This window comes from Balearica regulorum, chromosome 8, assembly GCF_011004875.1.
Source record: "Balearica regulorum gibbericeps isolate bBalReg1 chromosome 8, bBalReg1.pri, whole genome shotgun sequence".
Lineage (NCBI taxonomy): Eukaryota > Metazoa > Chordata > Aves > Gruiformes > Gruidae > Balearica > Balearica regulorum.
The window spans coordinates 27,063,875-27,077,879 of NC_046191.1; the positions used below are offsets into that span (position 1 = coordinate 27,063,875).

Here is a 14,005-nt window from a genome sequence, read left to right on the forward strand (position 1 = left end):
AAATTATGATAGTGTAAAAAAAAAAAAAAAAATCAGAGACCCTTGAGTAGCATGCTTTCTCTCTGTTTAATGGAACTTCATGGTATGCAGTGATGGTGTTTTCTTTATGTCCCTTAAGAGCTACAAACAATTTGATTTTTTTTTTTTAAATGAAAGCCAAGATGCCCACAAGTTTTCCTGCATCTAGGTAGTAGAGACTTTGAGAAGCAAACCACATGTCATGAGACTCAGGCTGAAGCTGCAGGAGCAGCCAGTTTTGGAATCTTCTAGCGCAGTGGAACAGGATTTCCATTGCCAGTTGACTGTGGGGGTTAGATACACATGAGGCTCCAAAGCTTAATCCCTGTTAGAGCCCTGACAACACTGATCTTATGTAAGAAGCCTTAAAATCTTTATTGCAGTTCCATGTGTTGTCGAGTCCAGAAGCAGATCAGCAGACACTGAAGTAGCCAGCGGAGTAAAAAGATTCAGTGAGGAATTTCATTCTAGAGGGCCACCTAATTTCTAAATGTTTACAATCTCTGGTTAATTATATTCTAATTAAATAGTGGGGTTTGGTGGCAAGGACTTAATAAATGTGATTGTTAATCAGAAGTTTAAAAAGTAACAGCTTCAGATTTTATCCCCAGGAAAAAATGTATTTCTATACCCAAACTTATTAAATTGAGGTAATGCATTTGTGGCTGGATTTTTAGTATCTATATTTATCTATCTGTCCATCTCATCTGGTTTCAATATCACTGAACTGTAGAGATGATCAAAAGCAAAATGAGAATGGTAAAGCTAGGGTCTCGTTTGAAATATTGTCTTTCCAGACTGAAATTTTTCCAGTCATTCTGCCAGCAGTCTCAGGTCTGCATCGTCTATTTAAATTGTCATCTCATCTAAGGGCAAATCTTGGCCCAAGCCAGGGCCATCTGTTGTTGGGTAATAGTTGTGATTTATTCTGCTTCTGGTTGACATTCGTGCTCATGGGCCAGATGCTGACTTGTGAGATTTGCTTTTATTCATTTTCAGTTTTATACCATGTGTTCATATCACAAACAGCATTTTAATTTTAGATATTTTTGTCTAGTGTTTAAAATTAGGGATGAGTAATAGCATCACACACCCCTTTGGGATGGAATTCAGCATGCTTCAGAACAGAATAGGAGAAAATGTTTTACATGGTAGAAATACATTCAAACAATGTTTCTAAATGTCTATTTTATTAATCACTAATCCATACACTCATTTATGTTGCATATAGAAAGTTAGGTATTGCTTTCAGATAAAAATTGTGGACTGTTCGAAGACTTTTGGGCTCAAGAATGTTGTAGTTAGCTAAACTGTAAGCAAAATATTTATGATACTCTGCAGCATACCCGCTGCTACCTTTGCCATCAATGTAGAATGAGGGTAGTTAGGAAACTTTGCAAGTTAGGACTGATTGTCAGAGGGACACTCCTGCATATAAAAGATAAAGGTTATTAGGGAGATGGATAGATTTCCCTAATTCCAGATTTTTAAAAATAGCTCTTTCTAGTACAAATGGGCTGTGTCCAACTTCCAGACAATCTGTGCATCTTGCACATTAGCTTTTGGTAGCAGTTTGGACTTACAGCTGACTGGCTTTTTACACGTCTGTCTTCTCCAAAGTTGGTGTTGAAACGCTGCAGAGTTGTGCAGCAACTCCAAAGCACGTTTGGACACACAATCACCAGTGGAAATGACTTCACTGTCTCACTATCTGCTGTGGGAGCACAAGGCTCTGGGTCTTCCCTCTCACACTGTTCAAACTGCTCCAGTAAAACAGAGGAGCAGCAGGTGAATTGATATGTGAACGTACCACTTTGCTGTGTAGTTTTAGGAGACGTTTCAGAGTCTGGAAACTAAGGGGAAGTTAATTTTAATGTCTTGGGTAGCAGAGGAGCTTCGCTGAAAATGGTTCCCTATGCACTTTTTTCAGATCCAGTCAGTTGATCTCATTGGGTTGTGTGCAGAGGGATTATTAGCAACAGTGCATAGATAATAGGTATCAAAGTTTTTATCAGTTTCTGTCTCTAACAGGAGAAATACCTGCTGGAGTTGCCCACTTCAATTGACTGATCTAGCAGAAAATTACTTGGTGGTTTTGGTTTAAGCCAGAATTATGAGGAAGGAGAGCAGATAGTGGTGAACTCCTTGTTTCTCCTTTGCAGCTCTTGAAACATCATTCACAGAAGTCAAAAAATAGTTGAGATTAAATCTAACTCCTGCCATTTTAAAAAAAAAAAAAAAAAAGGCTTCTAGGTGAAGCAGAACTAAGAAAGGTGAATTTTACATCTTTTTCAATGCAAGGTTTAGAATAAATATTGTTTTCCAGCAAATCAGTTTGGTGGAATCTGAGCCTGCCCCGCAGTATTAGTGCATAGTTTGGCTGCATTGTAGTCGTGGAATACAATTTGTTAACTGCAGAGTCAGTCTGAACCAAGTCTTTGACTTTAACCATGATGGAGGAGAGGCAGAGCTTGTAAAGGCCAAGTCTGAGGTGTTTGCACTGCCTCTGTAGTTACCATAGGGCTCTTATGAGAAGCTGGTACTGCCAGTGTCTGTCCTGTGGACTGCAAAAGAGAATCATAGGATCATCGAAATGGGTAGAGAAAACCTCTGGTAGTGCCCAGCCCAGCTTTCTCCTTGAAGTGGAACCATTGCCGACAGTAGGTAAGAACAGCCGTGGCTTTGTATAGCTGGGTCTTGGAAACCTCCAAGATCCCCTGGCTCTCTGCTGACCTGTTCCAGGATTGCGCCACGCTCTGGGTGAAAAACTGTTTCTGAAAGTCCAACCTGAACCTCCTCTGGTGCAGCCAAGATAGCTAATGGTACAGGAGGTACCTGAGGAATTTCCCTTATAGTGTTGCTATCCAGAAATTCAACATTTCTGTCATGACACTGCTGTTTATTTCTGTATAGGTACTCCAATTGTAAAGTCTTTGTGATTGGTCTTAATATATTTTATGCATACAGTAAATAAGGGTGCCATTATAAGTAAAACTAAGCCAGCATCAATTAATGTACCAATCCTCAGATATGTTAGCAAAAAATAGTAGTTACTTGTAATGATTCACATGCAGTACTTGTGTTTGTCTAGGTAGTGATGTTGTGGAGTCTCAGAACCATTGAAAAAGAGAAAAAACAACATAAGCATTTTTTAAGCGATGTTAAAAATAGTCATCGAATCATGACAAGGACAATAAAATGTAGTTTTAATGGACATCTTATCTTTGGCCTGTTCCCTTGGGAACATTGAATTTCAAGAACAGTTTTTTCTGTAAAGTTCATTGTCTTACTGAACGTGGTCTTAATCTCAGTGGTTCAAAAATGAAATGGGAATTACATATGTAGTCTGAGAATTATACCAGAGTGGTTTTATAATTTGGGTACCAAGCTGTTTTTAATTATAGTCATTGAAGTAATGTTTTCTTCTCATGGTCAGTCGTTTGCGTTTGGGGGGGGATTTTTTGATGGGAAAAAAGAGTGATATTTCTACAATGTATCTACAGAATACCTTGATATATTTAACACCTAACTTTGTGCATAACTCAGTTCCCTGAATCTTAGACGTGACAGTGTAGTGTTTAGATATTAAAATGTAGAAAAGACAGTTGCTCTGACATTAAGACGTTAACAACTGTGTCCTGGACGAAGTCTAATTCAGTCTGCCAAAAAGATAAGCTTGGCCAAAAGCATGAGATGTTTGTGTGCCTGTTCTTGCCCTTAAGCAGGGAGCCCAAAAGCTGCATGTAAAGTTTCTGAGTGCTGGGTTTGTAAAATATCATGGGAGTTTTACAAATGGGAAAGCATGAAATGAGATGAGAGCATCAAACTCGCTTCTGCTTTTTAACTATGTGAGGTAGATGCTGGCTCTTCAAAAGTGAAAGGCAAATGTTCGGATCTGGTTTTAGGACTGTTGCAAAAACTTCTTAATGAGTTGGTCTCCACGTGTTTGACATGGTGGCACCTGCCGGCTTTTGTTCTTCTCAGAGACACTGGGAGTGAATTTGGCATTGCTGCGAGTGGGAGAGGGGCAAACACAGGGACTGGGAAAGTAAACCTTTCCATTAATTCTTTGGGACCTGGAAAAGATACTTAGTGATTAGCAGGTTTTTGTTTCACTTAGAGCCCAAGTTGGAAATTTAAACTCAATTTGTCAGTTATATAAACACACTCTTTTATTCCTAATTACTAAGAGAGCACAAATATACTACCCTCACAATGCCCACTGCGTACTGAAATGGTGCAGTGAAGCAACCTTCTGTCAGGGAAACTAAGCTTTGAAAGGCATGGGAAGCTTCCCCCATCCTTACTAGTCTGTCTTTGGTCCGTCTAGATCAGCATAGCACAATAATATGGGAGATGCCTGGACTGACGCTTTGTGTTCTGTTCCTTCTGTTGATAAGGAAAGCACCATATTTTCCCAGGCTGCAAGTTGAGCAATTTGAGTTCAGCAACAGCAAAAAAACTGAAGAAAGGCTGCATTTTTCTTTGCAGGTCAGGTCCATATCCAGAGAGTCTCCCACAGATGCAGTTTCCACTGCTAAAACCCAGGGTAGTTAGTTTGAGCACTGCTGTCTTACAGCAGCACCCAGCCACCTCACAGTCAAGATAAGCTACTGAAGCTCAGCTTTGCCATCAAACTTCCCTGGTAGGTTTTGTCAGCAGAGCTTATATTTCACACTCTGTCACAACCCTGACTGCACGAGGCATGTGGTGTAGAGCTTGACATAGATACAGCAAGATGACATTTATATATATAAAGCAGACAGCACTGCAAGTAAAGGCTCCAATTCTCAAAGCCCTTAACCACATGTTTAAATATCATTGAAGTCAAGTTAAATTACTTTAATCATATACATAAGTACTCTGTTGAACGATGGTCTAATAGTAGTTTCCATCTCTTTCCACATGATCAAGGCTTTTTCATATTCTGCTGCATGCGATAGGGATTTCTTCTCGGTTACACAGCATGAGCAATTGCTGTGACTTTTGGAAGACTCCCTCAACAATTTGAATTTGCTAAGCTGTCGTAAATAGTTTTATGTGGAATGCCTGTAAGACAGAATGGAAAGGAATTTTCCCAGCTCTGTACTTCCAGGGTAGATTTAACACATCTTTTCCCCTATTTTCCAGGACCACCTGTTATTGCCAGCCACCACACATAACAAGACCAGAAGACCAAAGATGTCTATAGTGTTGCCAGCTGTAAACATCAATGGTAAGTCCAAAACATAAAGAGAACGATAGGAGAGTAATTTCAGAGAGACGTGCCTGACTTGTACGTGGAAACCAAATTCAGACCAAATGTCTGTCATTATAGCTTTGAAAAAGAAGCCAGACTGGTTGTTACTGAGCCTTAGTTGCCAGGGTCCCTGCTGGAGCTGGGGTGCTGGCAAATCACCAGTCCCTGGTCACCGAGAGCGTAACGAGAGGCTGTGTGACTTGGCCGGCAGTTCTGCAGGCTCTCGTCCTACCTCCTTCAAGGACAGGGGTGGTGCCATCCAGTCCACGTGGTTTATACGCAGGTGATTAAGGGTTACCTGAGTATGATCTAGCTTCTCTAACTTGGTGGCTAGAAAGATCCCACTGAGTGTGGAGACCGTCCTCATCCTCTCATTTGGGTTCCTCCTACGCCAGCTTAGCAGGGCAAATTCCTTGGCGTTACTGGTTTGTTAGGACGCTGACTGCCTTCCATCGACTTCCTCAGCTGTTTACCACTCTGTTATACAACACTCAGTGTGAGCGGGACCTCTCAGCACTGCATGGTCAGGATTAATAACAATCATGTTACGGTGCTGCAGGACAGCAGAGAAAACAGCTTTTAACTGGGGGCACAGGCTTATTAGCAAACAGAAATGTTCTTGATTTACATTTTAGTCCCACATGAGAGACAGGACATGAACTGCATAAATATATTGTTAATTCATATGGTGAGGAACTGCCGTGTTAGGACATGTTTGGGTCACAGGGTCACTGTCACAGTCATCAAACTCATCGTGAAACCTGTAACAGTATAAATTTTACTTTCTGAATATCTGTGCATGTAACCCTATTTTATAACTTACGTGTTTTACAGTACAAGTGAATCATAAACCCAAATGTTTTTGTTAAATTCAAGCATGCCGAAAATATTATCTGATGATGCGAATTTCCATAAACTAAGAAAAAAAAAAATCAGTTCAGGCTTTCAACATTTTGATAGTTCAGGCTTTTGAACATTTTCCCATGCAGTACAGTAAGTGGAGTGTGATAATCTATAACCAGCTGTCTTAGGGGAATTTTTATTAGATGTATCAGAATTATTTTTGGTATTTATCTGCCTGAAACTCCCTTTTCATGTCCATTACAAAAATCCTTTTCTGGCTGAGCTGAATTGTCACGTGCAAATGGGCACTGTATCACTGAAAGGACAAATGCTATTTCTAAATTACAAAGTATTTCTTCTTAACACGTTACTGAGTCTTGTTTTACTTGAAATAACTTTTCAGTTGTTGGAGTAAATGTAACTTGGAAAATACACGTCAGAATCCAGTGACAAATCTTATCCTTCATTAATAATGAAACATTGTGAAATTATAGTTACTTGAGTTCTTTGGGATTTTTCTTCAAAACATCAGCATAATCCAGGAAATAAAAAAATGTCCAGGGATTTGGGCAGAGATGTTGAAACAGATGAGACACAAGGATAGCATTAAGTAAACAACGGCATCAAACACTGCTTCCTCTGTGACACTCAGCCAGGTATTAGGAAAAAATGACAATATACACAAGAGACAGTAGGTAATTTGGCTGGATTTTAATTTGATTATTAGATTACCTGGAGGGGACAATTCCCTAAAAAGTTCTGCGTGGAGAGGAACCCGTTTCTCTCCTTGGAGAACATTGCTCCTCCACCCTGTTCTGCCTCCGCGGGGAGTGAGCACGTCCTGAACAAGCATCTGGAAGTTAGCTGACAACAAAGCTTTCCTCCCAGCTGTCTGCTGTTCTTTTAAGCCCACCTTAATTCTTTGTCCACCTGCAGAGAGTTGGCTGCTGGAAGAGGACAGGTCTCCCTGGGAGGAATTGGCAAAACTTTCAGAGAAAGAACTTGTCCCCTCCTGCCTTTTCTCGTGCCTCAGCCAGATCTCTGTGGAAGAAGGGAAACCTTTTCCTCTGCCACTTACTTGCCCTTCCTTTTTGCTCCCACAACCCTGGCAGAGGAGATGAAGGAAATGTAAGCGAAGTGGCCTTTGCTTTGAAACTTTTTCGGAACTTCATCACTTGCTTTCTTCTGCAGGGTCATTATTCTTCTGTGTACTAACGTTTACCCATGGCACAGTTCAGCTGAGAACTCTTTGAACTGCTTGGACAGTCTTTTCCCAGCAGGACTGTCATCCTTTCCTGATTGCATTTTGATTGCTTGAGTGCCTTCTGAGCTCTGCTAGAGACTCTGCCTTTAGCTGGCGTGAGCTGTTCCCACCACCGGCTGCAGGGAAGGAGAACAGATACGGACAAAGATTAGGAAGTAAAATGAGTTGTCCGTCGCTGTCCTGCCAGACTCTGCATGGAGGTTAATGACATGGTTCTGCAAGGTTGGTCTGGCAGTTTTCACCAGTATAAAGCAGAATCAAGTTTACAGTTTGAAGAGGTTTTCTTGGAGGGAAGAGTTGGGCTAAGTCTGGCCAACAGCAGTCCTAGTGCTTTGCAGCCCATGACAAATCTCAACAGAAGATTTTGCAGTAGACAGGTGTGTGTGTGTGCACATGTGTGCATTCAGTAAGGTGAAAGTTTAAGAGAACAAAGCAATAACAGTACTTTATTCATTTTCAAGACAAAATCTTGATAAAAACTATTCAGTTGTTGTGTGTTGGAAAAGAGTGAAAATGGCCATTACCTTGTAACTTTCTCCTGTGTGCTCCTTCTCCTGGTCAGCCTGAATTGCCGCTCTGCAAGCATGAGGATAAGCCAGCGAAATCCCCAGTGAGGGCTTCTGTGCAAGTGTGTAGAAATATATTTAAATGTTTAAAATGTTTAATATGTTAACATATGTTAAATGTGATTAAGCATTACATTTTTTAAAAAAGTACAGTAACTTGTTACACGTTGGTACAAGTTAATCCTCCCCCTCCTACCCTCTTTTCCTTCTTCCCCACCGTGTTCAAAGCCCTTCCAAGCTTGCTGGGCCACCCCCTGCCCAGTTCACAGCCCGTACTTGCTGTCAGCTGCTCCATTCTGCCTCCCCAGCTGCTCTCGCAGCCCTTTACCCTTCTCCCATTTCCCTGCTGGCTGCTGTCCCTCGGTACAGCTCTCCCCTTGGCCCCTGCAGCCAGCCATGCCCACGTTTTGGCCTGCCTCTGCCCAACGACAAAGCCCCAGCATCTGCGGACACAAGTGGTACTCCCAGAAAATCTGCCTGATGGTACCAAAGGACCTTAGGGTGGGTAAGCCTAGAGGGGAAAAAAAGCAGAACTGGGTAATCCTAGTCCCACTGCACATGGTTTTGGGGGCATCATTGGCATGCCTTTACTGAGAACTTATTCCAAGAAGAAATATTTTGCAGTTTCTCATGGGAATGAAAGCCAACTGCAATTTACAGTTAAACTCCGGCTTTTGTTTTTAAGCAAGTCATGTTTGTTATGCTGGATTGCAACTATTATTTTAGAAATCTAACTATGCACTTGAGACCAGTTAAGTCTCCAGTAGATTTCATTCCTAAATTTGCTTTTATTGTAATTCAGAGTCTTGTTGGCTCATTAAACCAATTCCAAATTGACATATAGGCAGTGCCTTTCTTGAAGTTTAAATGAAAACATCTGCCATGAGCCTTCTATTTACTTAACTGCTGTAAAAAAGGCAGTTGGTTATAGCATCGATCTTTGGATCAAAATCATCCACAGAGTACAGCATAGCTAAGCCGCTCTTCCTACCCCAAGCACAAGCCTTTTGTCTCTGCAGGATGCCTGCAGCTTTGCAGCGCAGCGCACACCACCAGTAGTCCTCTCCTTGCAGCACACAAAAGTGAGAACATATGTACAGTCATTCAGTGTAGGAGATAGCATTCGACGTGTAGCACAAGGAGCCACTTCATTAACGCATTTCTCCCTAGGATTCGGTTAGGTACTCTCACAGCTTGCACTTCTTCTTGGTGGGAGCAGCTGTAAACGTCTGTGCGGGTGTGTACTCACCATGAGTACTGGTGGCCTTAGCAGCAGCACAAAACCCAAAAAGGCCTTTCTTTGTTCTCAGGATCCCCGTGCAAAACACTTCCCCATAGGTGAAAGTCCTTCCATTGTTTGCTGTCCCTGAATTGAGGGTTGCTGTCTGCACTCTCAGCCAAGCAAAAGTGACAGACCTGATGGGAAAGCCCCTGGTGAGACCCGAGGCTTATTTTCTAGGAATTAGCAGCCAAGACAAAGAGATTTTTGAATTTTTTACAAATATTCTGGATAGGTCCTTAGTCTAATGTCACACAATGGGCCTTGTCTTCAGGCTGCCTTTGAGATAGCAGTTTGTGTGCCTAACCCTCTATAACTTGTATGCTTCTGGGTTCTTAAGGAGCCCTCTTCTCTTAAGGGTTGCTTTTTGTCATGAAACACAGCAGCAAAATAGTCTCCTAAAGGCAGAAATTTACTGTGAACAGGATTGTGAGTTTTGCAAAGTCCATGTGCTCTGTTGTGTTGGCCAGCTTCTGATCGCAACCGCTTCCCTCAGCCTTTCTTCCTAGCATCCATCATCATACTAATGTAACAGACTTCAAAAGTGCTCTGAAATGATACACATTCTAATTAAAAAGGTCAATAACAAATCTAGTGGTAAAGCTTTTTGATCAAAACTGGAGCGATTTCTGCGATCAAGTAGCATGATTATTTGCATGCAGCTACAAAGAACCTTCTTTCAACTGAGAGCCATGTGCAAGCCACTCGCAGATGTCCAAGGCTGGTAGCAAACTGTCTGTGAAAAATCCATAAGGCAAACAGAACCCACACAGGCTGAGAAGGAAAATAAAAACAAAAGCTCTTTGGCAAGTGACAATGTTCTGTAAGTTCCCATGTCTTGGGGTTGAATAAATAAAGTCTCCAACTTCCTCTGCCTTTCAAGGTCAAGCAAACAAAAGATGCCATTTCTGTCTTTCGGAGCAAGAAGCAGAATTCCCAGTCAGTCATTGAATGAGGATGGTCTAAACCAGTATGTACCACTTAATGGCAGCTGACTTCCTTGAAGCTTGCTGCTTAACATTTTGGGTAGCCTTCTCTCTTACTTTGAATAGCTTCAGAATGGTTTCCAGGAGGCTGATGACCCCAGCTATCTCTAGCTGATGTTGGTTCATTCTGCTCTTCGTGCTTAGAAGCCAAGTCTTAGTCCGTGTGGCTCCCTCTCACAGCTGCTGTCCTTGGCCCCAGGCTGAGAAGCTCATGCCACTCTGCTAGGTACAGAGGACATATCTCTTGGCTACACAAGCATTATCTGTGGAGATACTTCCCTCATTGTTTCTGCTTTTATACCTGGATTTAGCAGGAAGTGCTGAGAACTCAGCACAGTCTTACAAGCTGTAGTGTATGAGCAGAAGGCTCTGAAAGTTGTGTGTGTAGGATTAGAACCTGTGAGATGCAAGAAGGGTGGCTGCTAAGGTTTTTTAAGAAGGTCACTGACAATCCTTCAAAGCATCAAGACCTCTAAACCAGGATGTAGGAGAAGATGTCTGAGAATGTCTCCGTGCTGTAAGTCTACAGGCTATTTTGAAAATGCCACCCTTCTGCTTCTTGAGCTGCCAGCTGAGGAATAAAAGTAGTTTGGTGAAGCCTGACTAGGGAAGAATCAGATCCATGAGCTCTCGGTTAGACCTCACTGCAACAGCCGATTACTGAGCCTGGACTGAGAAAGGGGGAGAGTCTGCTGTCTCCTGTGTGCACTCATGGGCAAGCACCGTGTCAGGTTACTGTGGTTCTGCTGTAGTTAGGATGGTTTGTTAATGTCACAGATGTACTAAAGCTCTCGTGCTCATGTAGAGCTGTGCAATAGAAGTCAGGGTTGAAATCAGGGCAGAACATATTTTACCGAGGAATTTTAACGACAGATTTTAGTCATATTGTAAGATGCTGCTATTCTCATTCCTGTTCTTTTCAAAGTGATGTAAACTGCAGTTTATCAAAACAGAATACCCCCCCAAAACTTTCCTACATTTCTTTGAACATCAGAAATGATTGTTGCCTAGATTCAAGATTTAAGATTCTAGATTTAAGAAAACTTAAATAGAAGTTTTCAACAGGTTTTGTTGTCTTTGAGAGACTTTGCTTTCCCCAGCCATTGTCTGTTGATATATGTTGTCTTTGACAGGAAGGAGAAGATTAAATTATTCAAAAAAGTATGAAATAAATCATTCAAGAATCTGTGCACAAAAGTAATGGAATCTGTGTCACTTGAGTTCATGTTTATTTAGTTAGACAGGAAACGATCAAGAAATGAAATCATAAAGGCTTATTCCCCAGTGACTTTTCATAACGAGCTGTTTACCTAAATTGCTAAATGAGTAACCTATTTTTATGTATTCAAAAGAACAGGAAGATGATTTCAGAGGATCTTCTGTGCCTTTTTGCCCCTTCGTTAACACAAAAAAGAGTATCTCTTGGGTTTTGTGTGATAGAGCAGGCCAAGCCCCAGCGTGACTGGTCTTCCCGGTATAGACAGGATAAATGCTACAGATGGCATTTTCTTGGGAACACGCTGTTCATGAAGGGGGTAGAGAATGAGTCATAAATTAATTGGACTTCATACTTAGTATTTCCGACGCCAATGTCGAGTTATGACACCAGATTGTTTTTTCCATATAAAAGACACACTTCTATGAAACTCACAAAGTAGAAGAAAAAAGAAACCATGCCACTAGCTGCCAGTGTGGATGCCAGTATGGCAGAAGGGGCCAAATTCGCTTTAGAACTGAACGTGTATGCGTCTTGCTGCAGAGACCCTATCTTCTAGATGTCCGTTCACCCTGGGTGCTGATACTGCCATGTAGGTGTGCTCTCCCACCAAGCTTCGCAGAGACCACTGTGCCAAGAGCTGCGCTGCAAAGCAAAGAGAAAATTTTCATCCCGATCTGTGAGATTACCATCACCATCTGGGCTGCATTGAACTGTGTTTGTGCAGCACATCGTAATTCTAGCCTTGAGCCCAGCTGATCTGCCTTAATACTTTTCAAGTGTTGTAAATTCAAGATTACATAATTCCTCTTAGTGTTAAATTATAGGTGGCAAACACAGTTTTATGTTGTGATACACAGGCCAACTCTTTACTTCTGCAGTGATCTGAAACATAATTATCCATAATGAGCTCACCCTGTAAAAACATAAAAACCTGCAACAGAGCTGGTGGAGGAGGTTCACATTTACGAGTTCTGTCTTCAGAACATCACTGGACTAAACCTAGAGATTAGTAAAAAGACAGCAGTCCAAGACGGTCTTTTTCAGTGTAAGGATTGCACTCTTAAGGAGACTGCTGCCAGCGGGGCCGGGAGGCTTTTGCCGCCTTCTTGTATCTTAGGTCTGTCCTCCATGCTGCAGCTTTCCTCACCCTCTTCACACAGTCCACCTTATTCTGGTGCTTCCTGGGCGTGCTCTGGGCTTGGTCCTTTGTAGCAGGGTTGCTGTAGGAAAGCATTTGAAAAATACACTCTGAGCATCTGAAGAACACTTTTGGTCATCCACTATTTCATCATAAATCATGTACCCCCCCACTTCATTGTAAATCATTCAACCCCAAGACCATCCTGTCTTATTCTGTAGTAGCCCCAGATGAAGAGACCGTGGTATATCACTGTACAGCACAAATGCCTTCTGGGTGAATGTGGATAAAGAAATGATTGCCAGCCCGAGCTGCCCTTCACCATGAGAAAGGAGGCACCTCCATTTCAGAGCAGGATTCTTACATTAAAGCTGTAAATCTCCTGTTGCTGTAGGTGGGAAACAGAAATCTTTGAAACAGACGTCTCACTTTTATTAGTGTGCTGTCTTGAGATAGGCACTCTGCAGCATGCGTGTGTGATTTTTTTTTTTCATTAACTGGCAAATGCATTGAATCAGAGACTCTCACGTGGAGACAGAAGCTTCACAGAGATGGTGTTAAAAATACTCTTCTATGAGCAAGAGCTGATCACAGTATCTAAATAAATGAGGTAATTTTATGTATCCAAGTGAGACAGGTGGAAAATTCAGCTCACTCTTTGGATACCATCCAACCTATAAAGACATTTCAACTGTAAGTGAATACAGGCTCACACCAGCCTTCACTCTTAAATCAGTGAGATGCTAACAGTGGGATACAAATGATATTGGGTGATAGAGAAGGTGCGGGTCAGTGAAAAAGTGATGCTGCCTCTTGAAAAAAAAATGAAGTCAAACAATTAATTTTGTCAGTAAGTAAGTGCCTACAAATTGAAATGGTGAAGTATGTACTACAGTTCAAAAGTAAGGGCTAAATAAAAATAGGAAAACATTAAAAGAAAAACCAATAGGGTAAAATGCTGGCAAATGGTATGAAGATTGATTAAAGATTAAAAGCTCAGTGCAATAGTCTTTAAAAGGACCCTAAAAAAATCCAACAGGCATAAGTAACACATTAAAGTAGATTCATAGAAGTAAGGGGATATCTTTTAAACAATAGACATTGTAGCCAAATGAGGGAATAGAAAAAAGAGCACGATTTCTGGCAGACTAAATGTCAAACCATAAGAAGTCCAGCCAGAAAAATATATTGAGGAACAGTGTGCCTGAGGCATAAAAAAAATAATAAAAACATTTTTCAGAGGACGCCTGCCAGGGAATCTCTAGTGCCTGTAGAGGACCAAGGTGTGAAAGAGCACTTAAAGTTGAAGTCAGCACTGTCGAAGGAAAGAGCAAAAAAAGTTTTGTGCTGGTGTTAACTACTGACGCTATATAATTATCAGGAGAATGACGCCTCACTTTTGCACAAGCTGGCTGAATCTGTGGGAGTTGAGCGTGCCTGGGGACGTGTGACA

At 41.6% G+C, this 14,005-nt stretch overlaps 1 protein-coding gene across 2 annotated transcripts in view; it reads left to right on the plus strand.

The window, feature by feature from the left end:
- The window catches only part of ATF6 (activating transcription factor 6), an 80,389-nt gene that overhangs the window by 56,559 nt on the left and 9,825 nt on the right, over window positions 1-14,005 (plus strand). For both annotated transcript variants that reach the window (XM_075760195.1, XM_075760196.1), the window contains exon 15: window positions 5,149-5,233. In XM_075760195.1, coding sequence (XP_075616310.1) covers window positions 5,149-5,233 — 85 coding nt within the window. The remainder of the gene's footprint in view (window positions 1-5,148; window positions 5,234-14,005) is intronic.